Raw genomic sequence first — 27,234 nt, forward strand, 5'->3', positions numbered from 1 at the left:
TGTGTGTGTGTGTGTGTGTGTGTGTGTGGCAGAGAGAGAAACAGTGAAAGTATGCTATCTGTTAAATGTGATTGGAATTGTTATCGGAATAAAAAATTTATAATTTTTCTTCATGACTCACACTTTAGCTTTTGTGTATTTCAAATTTCAGTGTTTGAAGGTGACATCATCAGTCAAGTTTGTTCTTCCAATGCAAAATTAGAAATTGGTTTCATGTCAAGAGCACTGAATAAACTCATGTGGATCACAGGAAAACTACATTTTATGATTAATGCACATTCTTGAACAAACATTTGGCATGAATATGAGACCCAGTGGCCTAATGGACAAGGTATCAGCCTCCGAAGCTGGGGATTGTGGGTTCGAGTCCCACCTGGGTTGTAAAATATTTGGTAATAGATGGAAGGTAGTGATCAGAAAGGTACATATTCACATTTGCACTCAGATGAAGTAAAATATATGATTCAGATGGAGATAAGAACAGTGCATTGTTATAGCTCAACATGCAAACAGACTTCCTGCAGCATGTCAGGTGTTCTGGGTGAAGTCATCCTGCCATAACAGGTGCTGGGATTTCATTACTGTTGGAGCATCTTTCTGTGGTGACGCACTGCAGTCGACTGCAGGACTGTGATAGAGACCAAGAGAGAAATGACTCGACCCTTGTGTGGTGCTCAGTGTTTTGTTACTCAGCCAATGTTCATGGGTCCGTCTGACTTGTCACACAGGCGAAGTTATTTATCAGTTGTATTCCGTCCCCAATTTGCAGCTGGGAAAGAGTACGAAGAAATTTAGAAAACTTCCTGCATCACAGGAAAACTAATGTGGGAGCAGAGAGGTGAAGGTGCTTGAAATAGCAGCTACAGAAAGACAAAATTCAGACGGACACAGACGTATCCACACACAGATATATGCACACGCAAACACACACGGGAATGTGGGTGTGTGTGTGTTGCACTAATTAAAGTCCCTAGATGGCATCTCTGTACGTAATGTCTGCCATGGGGCTGAATCCAGGCCAAATGTATTTATGCATTTAGTTCATTTAGGATGTGATGACGAGCTCTGGAGGTCTAATTGATCCGTACAGGAGGCCACACACCAAAAACAAGGCCTCCATTAAAGGAACCTCCAGGGACACATGCAGGCTGTGATGAGTGCGTGGAGCGAGTCTCTTATTGTTTGTGTTGCTCTGTGAAATGAAATATACATAAATACTGAATCCGCGGACAGATCAGTGGAAACAGGAACATTGTCCAAGTTTTGGTAAAGTTGTGGGCAACCATCTGTGCCGAAGGTCAAATTTCCTGAGTTGTGAAGTCTCCCTTTAAAGCCCTTAACACCACCTCTGATGAAAAATATGTGTGATAAGGCATGTTTTGGTTTGTATTGGATGATGTGTACCTTTTATTTAAATTCCTCAGTGGGACAAGACTTATCTTGATTCATCAGCCAACTCAAATAATAGTTGTGTTTGATTTAGTTTCACTTGTTGATAATAAACTGTCATAACACAACAAAAGAATTGAATTTTATAAGGTTTGAAAACAAGAATCATCCAGAAATTAGTCAGAATAACATAGTCTTCTTGCTTCAGCTGTTTCCCACAGCTTCCAGTCAGTTTTAGTTTCATATCTATAAAAATAACCACAATTTCTACCACGGTTGTCACAAACTAAAACTGGCAGGCATGTCCACAAAGTTCTGTCCAGTTTCATGTACGGAGGGAAACTGTGCGTCCACAAGATTTATGTTGAAGACAAGTCATTTGCATTACAACATTAATATCGCTCATTTCCCAGATTTCATCCGGCTGTGTTGACCCATTGTCTCCACTTCCAGCTCTGAACCGGTCTCCTGCCGCAGTAAACCAGGTTCTGCCATCAGGGGAGTTTAGCTGTAATTTATCAGACTAATCTCCTCTGGTTGAGGAAGGCAATCAGTCACCAAACCCAGATGGGTCCACGTCGAGCCAGGAGGAGAGGAGTCTTCCCACATGGGAGACGGAAACCTGTTTGACACCGGCACCTATGACGACATTCCAGATGAGTGTAGAAGGCTGAGGGACGACATGACACTGTCACGTCTGCACAAACACTGTTAGTATGATGCTGCAGAGCTACGGGAATAATATAGTAATGTATGGTGATGCATGTCCAATATTTTTCTATTGATTCTATTTTTAGTGTAAAGTTTATATCGCACACAAACCTTTAATATTTCCAGAGGGGTTAATGTTTCGCTCTATTTTAAAACAGTTTGCAGTAGATCCAGTATATCAGCCATTATACTGTATGTAAATATCCACACACAGTAGAAAGAATCTACTTTGTTTCATTAGTCTTGTTTTAAAAGGGGGCATTCAAAGTTTTCCTCACATGAGCTTAAGTTTCTTTATGTATCCAGTGATGGTTTATTGATCCAGATGAAATAATTTTTTTCTGTGAGTAAAATGTCACATTTAGTTGTGGCAGCTTTAGTTGTGGTATGTGCGCTCTATAGCTAAAGTCCAGATATAGATATATGTCCAATTTTGAGCTATAACTTTTACTAATATATTGTTTTTAAGGCTCTGTATTTACGTATTTTGGAGGCATGTAAAACCCTTAACTAGGTTTATAAAGAAGACTGATTCTTATAGTTTACAGTCCCTCAAGCAAATAAATGAATACAAAAATTACACTGTTTTATGTTCTTGATTCTTTATGTTCTGTTTTAAAAACCTAATTGAAAACTTCCTAACTTACTGTTGATCAACCATGTTTTTCTTCCATCCCTTTCCCTCAGTCACACTCGTGTCTTATCTTTGCCTCAGTTTACGTCTTGGATACAATCTCAATTTCACACTTTTTCTCTGGTCATTTATTTCTACCTTATCTCAGGGTCTTTACTCCATCGCTCCACCTGTGCTCTCGTAAGAGGGAGCGACAGACAGAGAGCGCTCGGTGAGTGTGGTCCGGCTGCCAGCAGTAATCTGCCATCAGAGTCGTCACTCTGCGGTTTGCTAATTGGATAATGTGGCACAGAGCAGGCACTCAGCGAGCCAGGGGATTCCCCTCGTCACACAGTCTGGTGGGAGAGTCGTGATGCAAAGTGTCGCATTATGGAGACATCCACCATTTGGACCCGAAACTACATTCCACCACTGATTTTCAACACATGTAGTTTTTATTTAATATAACTCGTAGGCTAAAAGTAGTGAGTACAACAGGAGTACTAATAATATAATATTATAAAACGTCCTTGTTATAAAAAGAAACAACCACGACTTACAGTTTGCAATTAAGAAAAAAACATTCCCATCACATAGGCACAAAAAATAAGTTTTAACTCTCAAATAAATATCACATTATTAATAATATGATATATCCAGAAACTTTCACTCAGAACATTGACTAAGTTAGAAGAGCTGATGTTTACAAGCTCTGAAATTATCTGAAAATAAAAACCAGGCATTTTTAATTGTAACCTGAAATGAATGAAACTTATTAAATATTTACATTAAATCCATGAACACAGATTAGATAATTCCACTAAAGTCTCGTATGAAGCTTTATCTGTAGAAGTGGATGTGATATTAGAAGTAATGACAGTGGTAACAGTAATAGGTAGTTAATTACTGGTGGTATCAGTGGTGATCAATGTGCCGATAAGAAAATAGAAGACGTTATACTCTTCGTCATCTTCAGTTCTCTGTGTTGTACAGACTCGAGTCTGTTATTTGTCCATAGGAACTTTTTTTTTCTCTCTTTCATACATTCCATCAACATCATCATAATAACGCTGATGTTTCCTCCATCAGCTTCCTCTTCCTGCAGGGATCTGTCTCCAATCACTGCTGTCAATTAGACCAGCTCCTTCTCCCATGGACTTCTGCGTAATCCACTTTCTCTCTGGACTGATCACATTAAGGTTCCAATGGTGCCATCATGGTTGAGTAGAGGTCGGAGGAGGAGGAGGAGGAGGAGGAGGAGGAGGAGGTGGAGGTGGAGGAGGAGGAGGTGGAGGAGGAGAGGTGAGGAGAGGGGGGTGATCTGCTGACTGGGAGGAGATTTCAATGACCCATGAAGACCAGAGACACTGTTGTCATGATGCAGAGGTCAAATAAAATCCGTGCTCATCATCATCAGCTACGCAATCACACATGCAAATATAAATGAACCATATCAGTGAATCCTATTCGTGTTGCATTTTGCTGTGTTAAAGAAAATCTGAAATGGACAACACATTAAACCACGATCATTATATTAATTCACGGGACACGGGTGGGAGCATCGGCTGAAACACAATACCACTTATGTAGGGTTGAGTTGGCAAACAGCAAAAATCTTTTCACATTGAGCAGACGCAGAGATACATTATTGTTAATTTTATGTCTTGTCTGATGAATCCTGCTCCTTTTAGCTCTGTTTTGTTCTCCACCACCTCCTGAACACTATATTTGGCTCTTGAGCTGCTGAATGTGTTCATCACATGCTCGCTGCTGATTGTGTCTGACAGGAAGTGAACAATGTGTTTATCGGGGCTGAAGATGTTTGTCCACTGCGGCCAAAAACAAGGTTGATGAGTTGAGACCGAACCGAAACAGTCAAGATGGGAGCTGTAAAATCTAAAGAACGAGCCGATAGACCTGTGGCGTTAAGATAGCTGCAGAGTTGGTTCATCACCTTTTATATTACAAGTATATTCTTTATACGATTCTATTTTCTATTATATATATTCTTTAATAAAACAACATTGATCAGAGCAACTTAAATACAAATAATCAACTATGTGAGCGTGCGATTCCTGAAGTGCAAATCCATTAACCCTGAAAGTCAGATCCAGAGGTGCATCTTTCTTTCCAGATGTGGCGTTGATGACGAACTGACTTCATAAATTCTCTGTTTAAAGGCCTGTGTGCTCCACAGTGAGCAGGTGTTGGTACAGAGCTGTGTCGTCTGATGGTGCAGACCAGACACTGTATTCAGACACCCAGATGTCCCGACAGGAACAAAAGTCAGATTTCACAAATCACAAATTTATCTCAGGGAGTTTAACAATCTGTACAACACTTCACAGCAGCCATAATTTATTCAACCATTCTGGGTGGGGGGGGGGGGGGGGGGAAGGGCATAAATCTGAAGAAGAGCAACAGAGCAGGGATCCCTCTTCCAGACAATACCTGCACTCGGAGCAAGGTATTATATCGACTGCAACTTTAGTTAAGTTAGTTAGGTTTGATTGCTACATTAGTTAAGTTAGTATGTAATATGTAATTTAAGGTAAATGTTGATTTGTTTCAGGCAAATGTAAATTTAGAGAATATTTCATGAAACTCTCCGCTGCCACAGAAAGCTGGTCCCATGACAAATGTTCGTGGTGAATAGGAAACTCTTGAGTTTGTCAAATCACTGTTGTCAGAACAATATGATCAATATTATTAAAGTTCCAGGATGAACTATCGACAAAATATTCTCCATCAGCATAAAAATATATCAATAAAAATCAATAAAACATCAATTGAAACCTCTTAAAATCAACTGTTTTATTAATGTAAATATTACGTTTCTATCTATTGATGCGTTTATTGTTTTTATGAAACTATCACGATGGATGAATGAATGGATGGATGATTGAATGGATGGATGGATGGATGGATGAATGGATGAATGAATGGATGGATGGACGGATGAGGTGAGTACCGGCCGACATCACAGCTAATTCATGTGCTGTGCTGGCAGCAAATCAGTGTCATCAGGGACACTGTGGGTGGATTGGGAGACACTTCAGTCCTGCGTGGTCTTTTATAAAAGCCCAACACAACCTGAAATATAAAACCGTGCCAACACCTTCTAAATATAATGTTATTGTGTTTCTTCCACCTGCAGGATCAATATGTCTTTATCTCCCATGTGGGGGTAAACAAATAGGTGGGAGGGCAGCAGCAGGATTTTTGATTACATTGTTAGGGAATTAAGAATTTGTGTCATCGCATGACAATGCATGGGATATAAAAGGAAATGTAAAATTAAGCTTTAAAAAATATGTATATTTTCAGTCCAATACATTGCACACAAATCTATTTTTATCACAATAACCATGCAGGGCCATTCAAAGTGTGGTACCCTGTGACCTGTCTTTTAAAACGTTTGCACAAATATCAGGTTCTGGTTTACTTATATTTTAAATAAAAACTTTATACCATGTATTTACAATGTGTTTAATAACCCAAGGTCAATGTAAAGTGCATATAACACATCAAACCTTATAGTTTTGTTAGTATGACAGCGTTGGATTGTTATTTAACATCCCAGAAACTCGAGAACAAGAACAATCTGACAACCAGAAAATATTACAAGGTAATTCTGGACCTTTTTAACACTCAATAGATTTCTCCATAGGACAATCATCGGTATACACGTTACTCTAAATGTGTAGACATCAACACAATGGGCTGTAGCTGTTTGTAGTGTGAATGCACCCCCGAGACTGAAAAAGAGGCTTGTAAAACGTACAAAATATTGACTTAACTTTGCACAAATCACATTTAAGCTGAGGTTTGTCAAAAATGTATTCACTAACTGTCTATCTCCACAATCATCCTTTTGGTCAGTATATATGTTAATAAAATAAATTAATAAGGGATAAAACCGTGTCCAAAGTTTATCACCTTTACCCCAAAAGCTCCCTGTTCACAGAAGGTATATGGAGATGTACTGCATCTTTGTCATGGATATTATATTTCTTGAATCTCTTTAATAAACTTGTTTTATTGAATGTAACTTAACTAGATTGGATCATTTTTGGCCCTGTAGCCGAAAACTTTGAGTGCAACTTACACTCTTCTATGGTTCCTGTCCAGTTTCCAGTTACTCACATCCTCCCTGCAGCTGACCCTTGATGTGATGGGAGATGAGAAATGATCAGATGAGTCAACCCTGGCCGTATAAATGTATTATTCCTACGATTAATTGGAAGAAAACGACAAAAACACTCCCCACTAATTTCACCACACTGTAAAACCTAACAGTACATCTTACTAAATGAAGTAAGTTACAATAACTCAATTCTCAAAAAAAGTTGAGGCCACTAATTATCAATAATTTAACATAACTCAAAAGTAAATTATTGAAGTAATAACTTAGTTATTTTGAGTGCGCTTAAATTCGTAGATCATTTTAAGTACTGGTGACATAATTCAATTTGTTTCATTGACTCGTTTTCTTTAAGTTGATTTTATACTATTACAAAAAATGCAATTCCCATGGGCTGCTATTTTCCTATGTCTTAGGATTTTAAATTGTATTTTTGTTTTTTTTAATAAATCATCATATTGTGGATAAGTATGCATCCAGATCATCTTTAATAATCCTCCAAAGTGGAACCTAAGTGAGGATGTTAATTACATTACGTACAAGCAGGTATTTTTAACAACTTGATTGACAGAAAATGAATTGCCAACTAATATGATACGTGATTCATCGTGTAGCATATGTACATTTGAAAGTACAAATGACAATTGTTTCATAAATTCAGCTTCTCAACTATGAGAATATATTGTTTTATTTTCCTTGTCTTATAAATCTTTTAATATTTTGGAGTGTTGAAGGATGGGGCGATTACATCACTGTGGGGTCAACTTCTGTTTGTGATTTCTAAACGATTTTCCAGCCCAAATCATTATCGTATTTTATAGTCCGGACCATATTTCCTGCGTGTCACGGCTGCGGGTTCCTAGTATTTCCTCGAATAAAAGCACGGATCTATACGCAAGAAAACGTCAAGACTCTACGTTATGAGTCCGTGCATCTTCCGCTCCTGCAACAATAAAACCTTATTAAAATAAATGAATCGATTCAGTCAACAGAAACGCGAGAGTGCTTTTACTCTGAAGTGGGCACAGGAAAAAGTGAGTGCTTTAACCTGATGACCTGGCGCTGAGGTAAAGCGGATCTACGGCCAATTTACACCAGTAACGCAGACAGCGAGGCCCGGGGGTAAACTGTGTCAGATATTTAGAAAAGCTATTTGAGCTTTTACAGACTCATTCAACTTTCTGCGTCAACTTCACGTAAGTCTGCTCACAACCGGTAACCGTTCACCTGCTGTCGCACACGGTACCGAGGGGGACGGAGGGCGGAACCGGTTCGAACCGGTCAGCACCAGGTTTGCACTCGGCACCGGAGTGATGGAAAAGATCGGCGCGAAGAGTTTTTTGCTGGACAAACTTCACTGCTGACCGAGAACCCCGCGACGATACTTCTTCCACGCAAGGTAACGTTGTTCCTTTATTGCTTGGTTTTTTAAATATACAAGAACAATGTCTGACCGCTGAAACTTGCTAATGAGTTCGGTAAACGGCGCTAGCTTGAAGCGCGGCCAATTCCCGCTTCTGAAAAACGTTCAAAAGTTAACGGTCAAACGTCGTGTAGCTAAAGTTGGCAGTTGTTGAGTTAACATTAGTAAGTTTGTGAAAGTGTTCGGTCAAGCTCCAGTTATAGTTCGCTAAGTTCGGTAACGTTAAGGTAATAACTGTTCAACTATTTTAAAAGCACAGAATGAGAAAGAGAATGGCGGTGGAAACATGTTAGCTTGGCATGGTGCTTTCAGGCTCCACCTTGTTAACGGTCATTGTGGAAAAGTGGCAGGTGTGTGAAGACTACAACCAAAATCAAAGTTTCTGCCGAGACTTAGAGTTCTACTGCCTAAAGGTCAGTTGTTTTAAGGAGAGCAAACCATGTGGAAATGTAAATTGTGTGATTTTTCTACTGCCCTACAAATACAGTTATTGAGACATTACAGACTGTATCATGGCCAGTATTCCACAATTTCACCTTTACCGTGCCTGTATAACAACTGTTTGTGTACATTTAGTACTTTTAATTCACTAAAGGTACATTTGTCAAGAACACATTCAGAGAAAAAAGTGGTAGGTGAAGACGGTATTCAGAGGGCATTTCATTGCCCTGTGTGTGATTTTAAGCAACCATTTGTTGAGAGGGACATGTTTATACACCTAAGGGGGCATTTAAGACGGAAAGAAATAGTGCCATGTCCTTTCAGGGCCTGCAAGTTTAAAACAAATGTTTACTCCACATATAATGCCCACAAATGCAGAGAACACCAACATGTGTCAGACTACAATGTAGAAGTTGTGGTGGAAACTGTTTCAAATGTTTGTCAGTATAGTGACATTGAACAGGATCCAGTTCAGTTTTCAGATGAAAATGAAACTGCCACTGTGTCAGACAGAAGCAATGAAGGGTTAGCAGAGCAGTTACAGTACAACCTGGCTGCCTTCTTCTTGAAAATGCAAACCATTCTCCATGTATCACAGAGGGCAACACAGGAAATCATTGAGCATATGGATCAGTTGTTTTCACTTTCAGAACCTGTTATCAGAAAATCGGTAACAAAGATATTAGAAAAACATAACTGCCCTGTTACTGACACACTTGTAAATGACATTGTGCAGGCAGTTTCAGATAGTAATGTTTTGCACAAATCAGTTACATCTGAAGGACCACTGTCCACAGCCAAGAGACGAAAATCATATTATGAGGAGACGTTTCCATTTGTTAAGCCTGTAGAGTACCTTATTGAGTCGTCCCAGCATACCTTTATGTATGTGCCCATTCTCACATCTTTGCAGCAGTTGTTGAAAAAAACAGATGTACTTGAGAAAGTCAAAGAAACTACTGCACAGTTGCCTGGGCATTATTCATCATACTGTGATGGCTCATACTACAAGGAAAATCTGCTTCTTTCTGATGAGGGTCAGAAATTATCAATAATTCTCTATGTTGATGATTTTGAAATTGCAAACCCTCTAGGAACATCAAAAAAAATACACAAAGTCTGTGCAGTTTATTGGACATTAGCTAACCTGCCAGTAAAGTACCGCTCAGCCCTCCACACTACTCAACTGGCTCTATTGTGCAATTCAAATGATGTAAGGAAGTTTGGATATGCAAAAACATTTGCACCCCTCTTGAGTGACCTAAAAACTCTTGAAGAAGCTGGTGTCTACATTGAAACATTTGGTGACTGCCTCAAAGGCACAGTCTACTCTGTTGTGGCTGATAACCTTGCTGCCCATGGGCTAGCTGGTTTCAGTGAGTGTTTCAGGTCTACATATTTCTGCAGGTTTTGTCTTGCCACCCAGACAGAATTGCAAATGTCAGATGCAGTCTCTGGTAGTTTTGAGATGAGAACCAAAGATCTGCATGATAACCATGTTCAAGAAATACAGAACAATGACAATGGAGACAGTTGCGGTGTAAAACGCAGTTGTGTTCTCTCTGACCATCTCTCTTATTTCCATCCTGTCACTGGATTTCCACCTGACATCCTACATGACCTGTTTGAGGGTGTGGTTCCTGTGGAGTTGGCACATTGTTTGAAAGGTTTGATCACAAAAAAATACTTCACTTTGGAAGAGTTGAATAGGGCAATACTGTCCTTTCCCTTCCAACATTCTGACAAGGTTGACCGCCCTCACCCGATTCCTCAAAATTTTGCTAAGAGAGGAACAGTTGGGGGGAATGGGCATGAGAATCACACTCTGATTCGATTGCTTCCTATTCTCATTGGCTCCAGAGTCCCAGAAGGGGACAAATTCTGGGAAGTGCTAATGGACTTAAAAGATATTGTTGAGCTTGCTATGTCTCATAATTTCAGTGATGATACTATTCAGTACTTGGTGTGTAAGATTTCAGATCACAGGCAGCTGCTTCAGGAAGTCCTTCCTAGCTTACGATTACGCCCAAAGCATCATTACATAGAGCATTATCCTCATCTCATTAAGTGCTTTGGTCCTCTGGTGCATCTCTGGACAATGAGATTTGAGGGGAAGCACAAAGTTTTCAAGAAAGTTATTCATGACACTCATAACTACAAAAATGTGTTGAAAACTTTGGCAGAGAGACACCAAAACATGATGGCATTCTATTTGGCATCTCCAAGGTTTTTCAAGCCACAAGTACAAACTTCAAAAGTGGAGTCTATCTATGTTGAGTCACTGCCTACTGATACACATGCATTAATATCGAGCATCACAGACAGCAGCTGTGTATACGGCACAAAACAGGTAACCATTGAAGGCACAACTTTTGTGGCGAGCATGTTTGTTTGCACTGGGACACATGCCGCATTGCCTGAGTTTAAAGAGATCAGAAACATATTACTAATCAGAAATAACATCTTCTTTCTTCTGAAAGACTATGAGACCTGGTATATTGAACATTTACGGTCCTATGAGCTAACAGATCATAAAAGCATGGAGGGCCATACAGTGAAATCTGTGTGTCAGCTAACTGATCAAATGCCACAGGTTGCCTACAAAGTTTCAGGCAAGCTTATTCTGACAACTAAACATTTCATTCCAGTGTCTGAGTAAAGGAGCAGCACAACGGCAAGCAGCCTTCCTCAGCCATTTTTCCGGTAAGGTACTATGTGTTGGAGTATATCATTACTGTATAATGGTTAGTTATATTTGTGAATAAGTTGAATAATTAGCTTAAGATTGCATTGTTCCAATTATACCATGCTCTGTTGTAAAATATTTAACCAGTCCATTTTCAATATTTTGGGAAAGTTAAATTGAAGAGCAGCAGAAAAGTGAGCAGCTAATGTACAGATTCTTGTGGGTGGTCTATTCAGCTAGTAAAAAACAGAGAGCCAGGTACAAGTAACTATTTGTGTTTTGTGTTACAGGTCTTCCTAATACAGCGTAAATGGATCCGAATGCTGTCCTAAAACTAAGGGTCATCCTAGATGATATCAACGCTGAAAGGCTTATTTTGCCCTCTCGTCCTGAGACTGTAAATGCCCTCATATTGGAGGTGAAAAACAAGTTGAACCTGGCCTATGACTTTCGCCTTCAGTTCCAAGACCCAGAGTTTGACAATGCTCTCTGTAATTTAGTTAAAATAGAGGACCTTCCATCCAAGGCAACCATTAAGATAGTTAGATTTGTTGATTTAGATATTAGTTCAACCAGCACAGATGACACAGTGTTCCTGTCTGATAACACAGATTCACCAGAGCGTCTTTGTCGATGGCCAGAGATATTTGTTGTTCCAACATTCTCATATGAGGTGGAGTATGCTCTAAGAGAGGGCAACTCTGCATATGTGCAGGAGGGAAAAACTCTCAGGTTGATCAGGGATCAAAAACACAACATATTAGATGCAATGGCTGCTGAAATATATAAACATAAAGCATATCCTAGTACCAAAGAGATAGTCAAGGCTGCTGAGGCTCTGGTGAGCAAACACCCCTGTCTGAAAGAAAATGGTTCCAAAACGGGGTACGAGGGTTGGAAGAACAGTTTGCGCTTCAAAATGGGCAACTACAGGACAAAACTGAGCAGGGCTGGCATAAAGGAAGTGGCTATGAATGCAGGAAAGCGCAGCAGGTCTAATCCAGAGGGTGCAGCATCCAGGGCCAACATCAAAAGACCCAGAAGAGGGGAAGTCAACTTCCTTCCTAATTATCCACTGGGAGAAACTAAGGACACATTGGAGACCATGAGGCTTGAGATGGTGGAGCAGTTCAAGAGGACATCGATTGAAAGAGACACGGTTCTCATCCACCAACTCATGCAGCGTACCTTTGCACTAAGGCGCGAAGAAATTGTGAATTCAGGTCCTCCCATTGCTGAACTAAAAGACAGATGGCCTGGACTCTTTTCTGAAGCCCAAGTGAGTAAACAATTAAAAAAAGAGCAATTAATTGACAAAACACTACTTGATCTGGAAAAATGAGCTTGAGTTGTTTAATATAATATGTCTATTTGTCTGTCCTATGCTGTTGTTTTCCATGCAGCTCTACACTGAATTCCACAGGATCACCAATCAAAATCTGCCACATTCCTTCTATGCTGCCCTTGACAAGTACACACCACTGCTGCTAAAGCTCTACAAAAAGAAGAAGACTGGAAGTTTTGCCGAGAAGATGGAAGAGGTTATAATGGCATATAATGTTCAGGTAAAATATTTTTTGTGTATTACATAATGTTGAATGTGAACAGGATGCCCCAACATCCATCTATGCATAACCTGTGTATGTTTGTTCAACAGGACAAGAACAACATCACTGCAGCTCGAACGACAGCCCTGGCCGGCCTACCACTCTACTTAAAGGAGGATTCATCAGAGGTCTTCAAAACTTGCAAGGTATGTTTGAATTCTTTTCCATTTCCACAGCTTTTTCACCAAAACCTCATTATCTACTCACCACTATGCCGATGGAGGGGTGGGTGAAGTGTTTGAGTCCGGAAAACACTTTAGGAGTTTCAGGGGCAAACAGTGTTGCAGCTAAATCCAACACAATTGAAGTAACTGGTGATCAGTTCTTCAAATGTAAAAAAAAAACCTTAACATGCCTCCATACTATGCGTGTGGTGTCATCCAAGTGTCCATAAGCCCGTACATTCAAATTTGATTTGAAACGGCTTCATTTAAACCATGTTTTTAGCCTAAATGTCCATGATATCCTCTTTTGGAGCCGTGTTCACGTTTGCAAGCAAACACTGCACACAAGCTAACAGCCAAAGGGTATGCACGGGGTGCGCGTTAGCATCACTACCTCCAGAAAACAAGGTGTAAATGACGCCGTCTCGACTTGAATTTGAATGTCCGGGCTTACGGACACTTGGATGACCCCACAGGAGCATTATGGAGGCATTTCAGTTTTTTTTCTGTTTGAGTTAGTTCAATTGTGTTGGAATTGGCTGCAACGCTGTTCACCCCTAAAACACAAGGTTTGTTTTGGACTCAAAACTTCACCCACCCCGCCATCAGCATAGTGGTGAGTAGATAATGAGTGAATTTTAACTTAATAATATTTTAATATCTTCATCTATTTCCAAAGATTTTTTTGTATTTGTTCAGTCATAACATATGCCCTAGCCAGGCAGTGCAGTATGCAGGAGGAATGATTACATACACCAACTTTTAAAAAGAACATAATATGTGAGTCATTTTTTGATAGCTATCATTCAGGGGTTGGGTTCAGGTAACAGAAATCTTAAAAAATTTGCTTAAAAATCACATGTCATCAAGTACAGAAACTAATTTAACAGATTATCTGCTCCCAAGTTTGGGATACAAATTTGTAAAATAAGATTTGGCTCCTTACTCATCCCTTCTCATCTCTGTGGATGGTGTATTTTTGTGCTTCTCTAATTCACAAATGTCAAAGTGGTTACGTCTTGAAACTTTATCTGTAACTAATGACTTAATCAGCTATTTTGAGCAAAATATAAGCAACAAATTCATACCCAATCCAGAACTCTGCCCTCACTATATATACAACTCAAAGGTAATGATCCACCTAAAAAATCTTGCACTCATGGAAGGTATTGGTGCACCACATAGAAGAACTAATGAATTAACCTTTTTCACAGCAATCATATTATATGGTTTGTAAAAGTACACTCAACCACACTGGACATGTATTCCCTTTTCAGGATGAGTTGGAGGCAACCCAGGAGGGAGCAGTGGCTCTGGTGGCAGTGGTGGATGAAGCGGAGGTGCCTGCAGGAGTTCCCTTTGAAACTCACCATGTGTCAATCGTCCTCGAAGATCAGGTTGTAATGTCTCACAGATCTTGGACTGATTCACTGGTAATTTTGTTTGGACTGATCTATGCTCTACATTTGAGCTACCCTGAGAAGCTGAGTGGCTTCTTTGAGTTCATCCAGGTTGTCCTGCTAAATCTTGACGATGGGAGAAAGCAGCTCAAACCTAAGTTACAGTCCTTGAGAAATGAGCTGGAGTAGGTTGTCAGTAGCTTTTAATGTTGAATGTCAGCATTGTTTTTTGCTTGCATGCCAAATACTGGTAGCTAATGACATGTATATACAGTAAACTATGGCACCTCTGATTTGTGTGTTAAAATAGGTCATATTCTTGGATTGCTTCTGTGGTGTTCTCACTTCTCTTTACCACATGGAAATATGTTGAATTTTTATTTATATGCTTTTTATATGAGCCTCATTTTCATTGTTAATTCCAGCATATAAATGTTAATGTATACGACATTTAATTCAACAGCTTCATTGTAAAACAATATTGGCACGGAATCCAAGGGAATCCAAATGTTGACGTTAAAAATGTTTTCTTTTGTCAGCTACTGACACTTTGGGTGAACTATACCTTTAAACTGTTAACTTAAAATATGCCCTGCTTTATGTTATACAGTTGATCGTTATGGGCATAAGAATGTGCTTAGTCTGCTGTAGCCTTTAAGATTGCATATGTGAAAAATCTGAGAGATATTTCTTTGAATTTCAGCAGCTGGTTGCATTGAGATGTGAACAACAAAATAAATTGCTCAAGCTGAGTCATGTGGGTGTTTTTATTTTGAGTTAATAGAGCTTAACAGGTTTAAGGCAATCAGTTTCATCAAATGAACTGAGTAGCCATAATAAAGTTTTAAGTCATCACAACTACAATGTAATACTTTTCTTAAATGGAAGACAACTAAGTCAATTTAACTTAAGTGGTAACATTTGTATAAAGAAGGTTCATTTAAGTTAGTCTTACTTAATTCACTAACATTCTGTCAACACATTGTAAATAAGTTTGGGTAAATACTGCATATGACTATAGAATACTAAATAGACTTAAGTTCAGGTAACTTATAGGGATTGGCAATATTAACTTTATTTACCCAAGTTGCCTCATCAATAAATATTTGAGTTACTTTTGCTTAAATCAAATAATTTGTAGATTTTAAATTGTTTGAGTTAATAAACTTAAATGGTACAAGGCAATCAGTTTCAGCAAACAGTTTGAGTTGACCTAACTTGTCAGGTTTTACAGTGCATAGGTCTGTTTGGTTCCGACTGTGAGCGAGTCTAATGACGAAGGCAGCGACCTACTGACGTCTCGAGCCCCTGATTGAATGATGTCCCCTCCTGCTCTGTGAGAAACATCCAGGTGTATAAAACAGGAGCGGAGCCACAGACCGAGCAGAAGGAGACAGTCAGGAAACGGCGGATCATCAGTGGACATACAGTGAGATCAGGACTTTGGAGGAAGAGCCAAACGCAGACAACTTTCTCCAGAGCACATGTAAGATTTCATTTTTACATTCAAGCTATTTTTTTTAAAGATTGAATTGAGACAGTGCACTCCACTTGATCTCCGTTTTTTTAGTCGTTTTGAACTTTTTACGCGCTCCAAACGGGTTTTGGATGAGAATTTACAAACGAATGTTGCTGAGTTTTATGTCGAATCAATTGCTCGTTGTAATTTAAGCAGCAGTTTCTACATATTTACTTTGGATTTTGGTCTTTGGCGGCAGCTAAATTGCAGCGTCTCCACGGAAGATGTCCAACGATACTCACCGCGCTCTGCGTAATTACGCATTGGTATTTTCCTTTCCTCTGTCAGAATTCACAGTAAATCGAGAAGTTTGCCAGAGATCAATGTTCTAAACGTTCTTAGTGTCAAATCGGTTTTGTTTCTTTCAAGAGACAAGTAGCGATTGGGAAAAGAATCAAAGATCTGTATTGTTAAAACCTTTACTAATCTGGGAAAACGCACATTTCAACAAGTACATTTATTCCTAGGTTTAGTGGAACACCTTAAAGCCTGACGCGTTTAAAAATGAGCCAACAGAGCTGCAGTATCTACGAAGTGTGATAGAATATTTAGTCCGGGACCGAGCCGTGCGTAATTACGCATTGGATTCTTTTACTGCGTTTCCAAACGGCTCCTCGTGTCTAAACTACTCTTCTTTTCTGCTACAGAGCAAATCACCAGTTGTTTACGACCTGACTGTTGTAAGATAATGTATAAAAACCTACAGGGTTCGTGGGGAGTGGATAGTGTCAGATGTTCTTTCCATTGATTGAAATGACCTGGAATGCTCATCGTGTTCAGGTTGGAGGGAGAATAACCAGTCAACGTTTCCACCCTCAGGTGTAAAGCGATGTTACAACGGACCGGCCCCCAGCTGCTTCTCCTAATAGCCCTATGCAGTGTGTTGTACTCCCGGACTCTGAGTCTGCCATACACATCCATGAGGTGAGGGGAAACCTGTGTTCTTTCTACCACAGAAAAAAAAAAAAAAAACATCCAGCGCTTTATAATCAGACCTGTGGATGGATTTGACTCCTGCTCCGGTTCATTCAAACGGCAATTTCTGCTTTTTAAATGCTTGTTGTAATCACTAATGTCAGAAATAACACATTTTAAAATTGTGTCTCTTTATTCTCGTGAAGTCTAGTTGATGCCAAAGGTCGTAGATCACAGGTATTTGGCACAAAGATAGAATAATTGCAATGTGAACAGAGGAAACCTGCCTCAATAATATGAGTAGTTCATTTTCTATAATCTGTATATAATCTATTTATAATAATGTGTAAAGAGACTGTTAATACAGGTAATAGCCTGTTCTTGTATCTTATTATTAAATAAACCTGCTAAGACTTTACATGTAATCAGTAGAATTAGATGAATAAGTACAAAAGTCTCCTGCGTAAAAACCAAACCTCCTTTTAGTGCAATTATAAACCAGGACATCACCAGAACTGGAGCCGGTGCGCGTCCATTCCGCATCTGCAGCTGTTGTAATCCATCAAATGTGCTCAGACTTTAATGCAGCTACTGTCCTGTGATGCTGTACAGACCGACGAGACACGCAGACGGTCTGTTCACCAGCGGATACAGCAAGCTCCTGGGGCAGCTCTCAGCGCGGAGGTACCTGGAGTCTCTGATCGGAAAGCGGGTCAGGTAGGTGACCTTCCCCGTCCGCAGAGCTCCGGAGGGCGGAGAGAAACACAGGCAGGGGACGAGGCTGGATTTAGCTTTGGAGTCGAGCGCAAAAGCAAAACCTCGAGTTGTGCTCGTTTATTTATTGGCAAATTGGTTAATCATGTTTATAATATTTGGATATTGTCAAATTCCAGGTCTAAGCTTCATAAATTGAATAGTTTGACCTGACAAACCCGGAGTAAAATAACATTTAGAGGCCAAAGGCTTCAAAGATAGTTTCAGATCCATGAAGCCAACTTCAGCCTCCTCCTCTTATGAACTGATGATGTTAATCTGAATGCATACTGATGAATTCATGAGGAATTTGACTTGGTGGGTAATTGTTATGGGAACAAAATGCACACTTATTTATAAAAGTATAGTTGACACAGTGATAAATATGAGGCATTTTCATTGTTGTGGACAACATGAAGAGGTTAAAGTAGAAAATAAGTGTAGATTCAATGTAAATAGATGCAGAAGTTTTTATTTTCAATGTCTGGTTTCGCTTCACAAATGAGCAAACTTTCATTGTGCAACATCGTGTTCGTTGAAAGATTCGGGCTTTTCTAATTTATCAGTTAACAGTGTTAAAAAAATATTCAGAAATTTCTATCAAAACATTCAATGCTTGATGAACTGTCACAAAGTTCTTGATAAAGCAAACATAAAAAATCTGATTTGATTCCCCAAATTTCATCAACGGCATTTTTAGTTCCTGTACTCTGTTGAATCAAGTGAAATAGGAATAAATGATGTAAAAGTTTTTTGATTAAAAAACACATTTAGAAACTTTTAAATCTGTCTTTCCAAAATAATGAACATGTAAGTTTCGCTGTAGGAAAGAGGTGAAGTTTTATCTTTACTGTTTAGTGTCAAACAGAGAGGACCTGACATTTACAATGAAAGGACCCGACCTGCTTGATGATGCATTTTGTAATCGACTAAACATTTTTAAAGGTTAATTTATGCCATTAATGCGTCATTACATGTTTCTTATACAGCCAGGAGGGACATACACACACACACACACACACACACACACACACACACACACACACACACACACACACACACACAGACACACAAACACACACACACGATGAATCAGATCCTGATCTGCACTGACTTTGTTGCCCTCTGACCTGCGGTGACACTCATACCTTCACTCTTCTCTCTCTTCCTCCTGATCTCTCCTCTGTGCAGTGACGAGCTGATGGAGGAGCCAGTCAAGCGTCACTCAGACGCCATCTTTACAGACAACTACAGCCGCTTCCGCAAACAGATGGCCGTCAAGAAATACCTGAACTCAGTCTTAACAGGGAAGAGAAGGTACGAGTCCTCCTGAGACCTTTGTCTGTGAAACGTGGTATCAGTCAGTCACCATTTGATGACTGTAGGTAAATAACTTCCACCTGCAAATGTATAATAGCTCAGGCATCATCTGAAGTTACTGACAATACCATAACTTTGCCTAAAAAAAATCATTCTAAAATCATTAGTAACCTGTGCAAAGCTTATCAAATATGGTAAATTATCTGTATTCATGGTCGACTTCTCCTTTCAAATTTATCCTGAGAGTAATTTTAATGTATATATAAGAATGAATGAAGGTAAATCACCAATGATTGTAAAATAAATGCTCATTGGATATAATGATTCTGCAGAACATGCAGATATACAGTACAGTGTAATGTATGTTTGAGGGATTTAAGCCTGTGAGGCATTTCTTTATGTTTCCCCATTATCTCTTTTCTGATTGTTTGAGATACTTTTCAAAGTTTTGTTTCAAATAAAATAATGTGGAACAAATCTTTTCGTCTGCACACAGCCTGGAAGACCCTGGAGCCAGCGACGCAGAAGAGTCCAGGGACGAACCCAACACCTTCCAGGAGAGCTACGACGACATCAATGTAGATCACCTCCTAAACAACTTTCAACTGGTGGGTGCTGACACACACACACACACACACACACACACACACACACACACACACACACACACACGCATACACACACACGCACACATACACAGACACACACACACACACACACACACACACACACACACACACACACACACACATATACACACTTGTACTAATAGAAGCGTGCACCTCATTGATATATTGAAACATTCCTTAACCTAATTATAACTTTAAAACCTAAAACAATGTCTTAACTGTTCTTTAGAGAAGTCACAGAAAAACCTTCACATTCATAACATGTCCTCAATCTGAAACTCAGATTTCTCCTCATAGAGACATAAACACATTAATGTCCACATACATTATAAGAAGTAAACAAACTTATGAGGACACACTAACATTTGAACAATCCTGAATCAGTAAATCTCGTCTCAGTCAGATTGTCGGTTGTTCCAGATGAATAACGTCTCTTCTTCTCCCCCCCCCCCCCTTCTTTCCCTGCAGCCACTTTGAGGAGGGGCCTGCGTTGAATACCTCAACTCATCCTCATCAAACCGCCCATTCCAAAAAAAACAACACCGTGTTAATCCAAAGGACAGTCAAAGTCAAATGAACCAACGATGATGTGTTTCTCTATCTATCCATCCACACCGTACATGTTTACACTGTATATACACAGTATATATACACACAATACTAATCACTAAAGATTTGCGGCTCAACAAGTTTTTTTTGGGGCCGAATCGAGCAACATGTGTGTCCACGAGCAGTTTGGTCAACCAGCGTTTGAAGATGGCGTCCGGTGACAGTTACCATGAACAGCAGTACCACATTTTACTTTATTTCTCAGATCAACGTTGTTCCATTGACTTTCAATGGAAACATTTGTGCCCTGATAGCTTTTGTAAGGAATCACCGTCGTGTTAAAACCGAGGGGGAATCTGTCCCGTTAACTTTCAGTCAAACATTTGAATGTCAGTAGAGCAGCATTTAGTTCTGATAGTACACCTTTACTATTGGTTTTCAGTGGATCTACTGTTTCGTTTTATGTTCGACCAACATTTGTTTAAATAGGAAAAAAATATTGAATTCATATGAATTTTCATGCGTAAAAGTTCCATTAACTTTCAATGGAGAACATGTCCAGTTCCTCCTCAATGGGACACTGGCACCATGAGCTTTCAAAATGAATTATTGACTCCAACTGGAGCATGGCCCCATCACTTTTAATAGAAGTATAGTTATTTCAAACATGAATGTAATATTTGTCACTTTTTGTTTCAAGATTATTGTTGCACTATAAACTTTTAATGGAAATAGTTCCTGAGAGTAATTTTAATGGAATAAATGTTCCAATAAACTTGAGTGAAATTTGTTTGACCTGTTGAAGTTTAATTTTTAATGAAACTTTTGTCTGATTGATTCTCAGCATCACTTGTCAATATTTACATTGAATTTCGGTCGAGCACTTGTCCAATTGATATTTAATGAATTCTTTTACAATTCTTTTTTATTGGAATAGCTGCTTTGCAACCGATTGTACCACTGACTGAAACGGATCCACGGCCCAATTTACTCTTAATATGATTATAAGACTTTTTTATTATCCATTAAGTTTCAATGGAGCATTAAAAATCTTCATAACGTTTCATATCTGTCACCTTATTTTCAAGATAAGTGTTATTAGTTTTCAATGGAAACATTTCACCTAATCACATTTAATGGAATAGATTTGAGTAAAATTTAACCTATTGACATTTGACCTGTTGAACGTCAATGGAACATTGTTTTTATTTATTTCATCTATTTTCAGGGCACCGATCTAAAACATGTGTCCAATTAACTTTCAATAGAACATCTGTATGATTGGGTTCTGATTCATTTTCTGCCAACTAATTGTTCCATTAACTTTCAATACAGGACCATTACTTTTCAGTAACATTTAAAACTTATAACCATCTACATATACAGTCATTACAATGGAGAATTTGATTGATGCATTGGGATGTTAAAAAAAATGTTTAAAATGTAATGTACTATGACACACAGGGCAATTAAATGGGACGTCTGTCATGTTAAATGTTCCATTCATTTTCAATGGTGCAATCATGATCTAAATGCTGAGTTGGTTGTGTTAGAGAATCCAAATGTGGTTATTTGTTTTTAAAAATAGATACAGGAGGAAGGAGGACACATTTTCAATGGTGCAATCATGATCTAAATGCTGAGTTGGTTGTGTTAGAGGATCCAAATGTGGTTATTTGTTTTTAAAAATAGATACAAGAGGAAGGAGGACACATTTTCAATGGACACAGATGCATATAATCACTTTATACTATCCACTATGTAGAGCAAAGAAGTTATAACTGTGCATAGACCTGCCTGTAGCGCATATAGTGATGTACACCACTCACCAAATAAAAGATGTTGGTTTATTTTTCAAAGCTGAGTTGTTTTGTCTGGCTGATTGTTTGACGATTTCATTAGTTTGAGGCTTATGTCGGCGCCTGACAGTTTCCAAAATATCGAAAGGAAACAAATGACCTTCACTTGTTGACGTTATATTCAGTGACACTGAGATGAAAACATCTGGGTCCGTGCTGAATGCGTTACTTTTGCCTTAAAATGCCACGTTAAATCTTAGAAACTGAGTCCGACCTCTTAGCAGCTTTCCCAGTGCTCGGAAAAGCAGGTTTGAGATCTACAGAAAAGTTTGGTTCGAATATCTCTTTCGGAAGGATCCATATATCACATTCAAATAGACGTGAGCAGCCAAAAGTGACAAAAATATTCTCTTTTTGCCGAATGTTCTCATAGAAACAAAAAGAAAACAACATCAAGGCAAAGTATTATCAATGGGAGCAGTCCGTATTCTTTTACAAACAGTTTCCTCATTTGTTGCTCTGATGGAGGCTTTTTCCAATTCAGACACATGATGAATGTGGATGAACCTGATGGACGGCTTCGCTGGAGAGGTTGTGGGGCTGGAAGCATCAGAGCGAACCACTGAACTTCAGGACTCAGACTTCTCTTCATTTGAAAGGAAATTGATTGTTGTGGGTGTTTAGTCTTGAAACTGAAGGTCTCCTGCTGCGTGAAGGGATCCTTGTTTGTTTGATTCCCCTGTTTAGACATTCGATAAAATGTTCATTGAGGGAAAATAGGAAGGGAGAAGGATAAGTGAGCCAGAACACTTCAGCACCACGGACAGCGACACTCAGTTGTGTATTGACTTGGTTTGAACAAAGACATTTATGGTTTTGAAACAACTGCTCAGAGATCTGATCCAGTTTTCAGTTTTAAAAGCAGTTTTTATTCATTAGGGCTTTTTTAAATATTTCCAGAACCCAGACCAGACCATCATTTGAGTCATGTTCACTTAAAACAACAGTTGCCCATTGTTTTAGGAGCTGTATTCGTTTTTAATAAAAACAAATGACTGTATATAATCCAAACTTGTGTTATTACTAGTTTTGTCTTTCTATGGGATTTGCTGACAGTAACAAAGTTTAAGAGGATTTGCTCAAAAACTATTCAAACAAAACTCTACGTACAATTAGAACATGAATAATAACATTAAACTACATTAAAGCCTTGACTGTAGCCTTCAGAATACATTTCCTGTTGCACCTTTAAATCCGATTCAGCCAGTTTTCACGGTTTTACACGGTTGTGAGGTTGTTTAAAGGTCTGATTGTAGAAATGCTTTCAGTCGTGTCGTCATTGCTTCGCACCATTAGCAGATTTCTCTGTCAGACCACTGAGAGTTTCCACAGCTCTGCTCTGTGACGGCTCCGCTAAGAGGAGGCAGGTGATGGAAGGGGCTCAGGTGTGAATGGACTGTTTGTGTTCACTCTCGTCATCTCAGGTTTGTGTCATTAAAAAGGGTGTTTTCTTATTTTCTCTCTTTAATATAAAGCCGAGCGTCCTGAAAGAACCAGAGCATCTTGTCGTCTCGTGATGATTTAACCTTATTGGACCTCACATACCCATCTGCCAAATTCAGACCACACTCTGTAACATGTGTCCTGTTTGCTGCTCCCTGTCCGAATTAGTGACACGGTGGTGATTCATCCTATATATCACACATTTGTAATAATATTATCATAATATGCAGCTCATGAACACAAGGTGGAGCCTTTTTTATTATGAGAAAAGTGGGAAATATGTGGGTTTCAGTTTCTCTCTCTCAGTCTTATCGATGATCCCCGTCTTTCTCCCCATGTAAACACGGGTAGGTAGGAATCAAAAGCAAGTGGAATGTGAATTTTAAAATAACTCAATACGCATATTCCTTCATATGTATGACATTATCCCATAATATATACAACATATTCAACAATTGTATCTAATAATTAAATAATTGACCATGTAATTAACTCAAAGCTTATGTTATACAACTTTAAATGCACCAAAATTCAATGTAGGCTCATATTTATATGATGAGTTTAAACTAGTGGATTGAAAAACAACGTACAGAGTAACTAAGGTTAATTCAGACTCAGGCTACAGATGAACCCGTTATATTCTCAGTTGTTGTTGCTGTCGTCAGGCATTTTTTTCCGCAGTGAAATAAGCAAACTCAAAAACAGCGATCCAATCCTCTTTCCTCCAAACAAATACTTTCCAGCGTGAAGTTAATCGCTCGCTCTCCCTGCTGTGACTCACTTTGTTTACAAGTGTCAAAATGGCAGCGGATATTTGACTCATAAATGTCATAAGCAATGTTCTGCAGGGCTGCACCCGGATCAGCCCGTCCTATACTTAGAAGCAAATGTGTCAGTCTGCGAGGATGACACATTTAAAGGAATGTGCTGATTCAGCATAATATCGCTTTCAATCAGATGGCTTGTGTGGTAAAATAAAATAAAATAATTTTTGCATGTTTATTTAGGGGAGGAATGTTTGGGCTAAAAAATGTTTTGAAGAAATCCCCCTTTAATTTCAGAAACTCATTATATTATATAATTACAGACAAAAAGTGTTGCCACATCTTTTCCTGAATTTAAAGATTGCAAAACAAAAGTACAGTCATACATTATAATAGCAGGTCATAACATGATTAAACCTTATATGTTCAAAGACTATGAGTTATTACCACATGTGTGTGTCTGTGTCTGTGTGAGTCTTTGTGTGTGCACATTTAATTGACTGTTCCAGAGTGAGGCAGATAGATGTGTCGTCTGGTCAACGTGTGTGTTTGTATGAGTGTGTGTGTGTGTGTGTGTGTGTGTGTGTGTGTGTGTGTGTGTCCAGGACATTTGTGTGATTACAGCCTGTTTTGTGGAGAGGCTTCATTCATTAACTCTCATCACTGCTCTGATCTTAATGGACCAAACGGAGTAAAAATAGAGAAAGTGCTGCAGCCTTTTATCACCACAGGCTGTGTGTGTGTGTGTGTTTGTGTGTTTGTGTGTGTGTGTGTGTGAATCTAGGCTCTGTATCCTTTATATTGGTTATGACAACGTTGCCTAATCACCAAAGACAAATTCTACCAAAATGAACAAACTGATCTCGTAGGAAAATAAACATTTGTATGTTCATGCTTATGTTCCTCCAGCACTTGGTTAACTTCAGGGAATAATCAGAAACAGAAAACCCCCACAGTGACCACAGCCGAGCCCAGCCTCCTCCTGGCCCCTGTTCATCGTTCAACTAAAACAGTGTCACCAAACCCATCCAGCCTGTGGTTGTGATCTACAGGTGACAGAAAACACATGAGAGACCATCTTCGTCCCAAACAGCCGATAATAAACTACATGTTCTCCCCCCCCCCCCCCGTTTCCCTGGAGGTGATCGAGTGACAGCTTCATTTCAGGGCTTTTACAGTTCAGCTTTGGTGACATGCGGCCGATCGGCATGTGGACATCACTGTGAATCAGGATCACCGTCAACCTGACACACACACACACACATAAAGGCTCACATGGTCCGGAAGTTGCCCTGTCATACCCCCCCAACCCCCGCCCTGCCTCCTCTTTCCTTGGGCACAAATGAGCTATTTGTGCAAAATAAACAGAAAAAGCGTGAACTTCAAATGCTGAGCAGATAAAATGCGAAGAGCGTCGACAGAAGGAGGGATGATGGGAAAAAGACAGACAAAGATTTCCCCCCCTTTTTTTTCAACAAAATGTTGATGTGCAGCAAGTTGCTCTAAAGGCCTCAACGACACAGGAGGTGTCACTGCTCCAGGCTCCATTGTGCACCAATTTATTAACACACACACAGAGTGAGACGTGGAAGCCCTTTTACAATTAGCAGCCGGTCTCACTGTGTTGGAGATGTGTGTCACTGCAGCAGCCGATCAATAAATCTGCCAGATAAATGATCCTGAGCCTCTGAGGGAGTGAAAGGCCACAGCACAGATTAATCAGCCGCCGCCGCCGCCGCCACAGTGACATCAGCGGCTCTGACGTTTTACAAAATAGTCCATTTAGTTCCATCATCGTGACACTTTCTCACATGTTGTCGGTGGAAACCTGCTGCTCCTCTCGCTTTCACATCAACACACGTATCATATGTGTTGTTTTTTAAAGCCAACAAAACAGTCACGTATCTTCATTTGTCGGATTCGACCTTATGACGTAAGTGCTTTAAAATGACGTACGTTCTTATTTGACACTTTTGAAACTGAATTGACCAAGAGGAGGTTTGAATACAGGATTTTAAATGTAGCTGCTGTGGATGAAAACAAGACTATGTAAAAACAAGGGGCATCTTTAATATATGATTACATTACATCTGTAATTATGTTACTGTTCCTCCCTGGATGACAATAGAAATCTAACATAGCTGTTTGTTTTCTACTTCTGCTGCATGACCATGCACCAGGAGCTAATGCCAAATTGTTCATATTTCAAATTCAGTAGAAGACATGAACATGGGTGTAGCTTGTGAACTTGTAAAATGAGCTGCTCTGGTTTATGTGTTTAAGTGTTTGGAAATAAGTACATTCAACAAGACGATGGAGAACGATGAACCAGAAAGAAGAAATAAATTATAGACCCGGACAAATGTCTGTGATTTATCACACACATATCGGCATTTCAATTTGCATTATGCGTCTTTATCAACTATTTTAGTTCTAATAAACAATTCAGGGGGAAAAACAAGCATTTATCATATTTTACGTAAAGAAATATGTTTCCCTTAATTCAAGTTCTATATATTTGGTTGTATTTGTATTTTCTTTTTTATGTAGCTATTCATAATAAATGTTATAAACTGTAATCTGTTTTATCGTGACTGTTGTGTAACATATGAGTAACGGGGCAGAGCAGCATATTAAACATTATATTAAAGCCCACGTGCATTTTATTATGTGCTCTGTCCTAACTAGTAAACACGGGAAACTGGAAAGTATTTTATTTGCACACGATGCTCAGACACACCTGGAAAAGCAATAATTGCTGCGAGTAACAAGTGAATCCTGGTCCATAGAATTTAAACAGTATTTTCTGTGGAGCTCTAACAAGCAGCCACAGCAGCCAGCGGGAGGCATCAGGCCTTTCTGTGTTAAAAGTACACACTGTGCTGCAAACTGAGTGTTTTCCTGA

General features: G+C 39.2%; 2 protein-coding genes and 1 non-coding gene across 4 annotated transcripts; all 3 read left to right on the forward strand.

The window, feature by feature from the left end:
* Nucleotides 1-308: 308 nt before the first annotated feature.
* Nucleotides 309-381, forward strand: trnar-ccg. Its single transcript has one exon. It is a non-coding gene; the product is annotated as a tRNA-Arg (tRNA).
* A 7,733-nt stretch (nt 382-8,114) lies between these two features.
* LOC117775166 (sterile alpha motif domain-containing protein 3-like) lies at nt 8,115-15,330 on the forward strand. Of its 2 annotated transcripts, none has more exons than XM_034608073.1 (6): nt 8,115-8,256; nt 11,370-11,424; nt 11,698-12,686; nt 12,811-12,972; nt 13,065-13,160; nt 14,456-15,330. In XM_034608073.1, the coding sequence occupies exons 3-6, from the start codon at nt 11,718-11,720 to the stop codon at nt 14,765-14,767; spliced, it is 1,539 nt and encodes a 512-aa protein (XP_034463964.1). In that variant the 5' UTR covers nt 8,115-8,256; nt 11,370-11,424; nt 11,698-11,717; the 3' UTR covers nt 14,768-15,330. The 2 variants fall into 2 exon arrangements, with proteins under 2 accessions (XP_034463964.1, XP_034463965.1); XM_034608074.1 differs by lacking the exon at nt 8,115-8,256 and adding an exon at nt 9,548-10,388.
* Nucleotides 15,331-15,925: 595 nt separating this feature from the next.
* vip (vasoactive intestinal peptide) lies at nt 15,926-21,120 on the forward strand. Its single transcript, XM_034608082.1, has 6 exons — nt 15,926-16,064; nt 16,917-17,021; nt 17,625-17,729; nt 18,957-19,082; nt 19,582-19,693; nt 20,183-21,120. Coding segments are annotated over exons 1-6 (459 nt in total). The 5' UTR covers nt 15,926-16,062; the 3' UTR covers nt 20,192-21,120.
* The last annotated feature ends 6,114 nt before the right edge of the window (nt 21,121-27,234 follow it).

Source organism: Hippoglossus hippoglossus, chromosome 15, assembly GCF_009819705.1.
Source record: "Hippoglossus hippoglossus isolate fHipHip1 chromosome 15, fHipHip1.pri, whole genome shotgun sequence".
Taxonomy (NCBI): domain Eukaryota; kingdom Metazoa; phylum Chordata; class Actinopteri; order Pleuronectiformes; family Pleuronectidae; genus Hippoglossus; species Hippoglossus hippoglossus.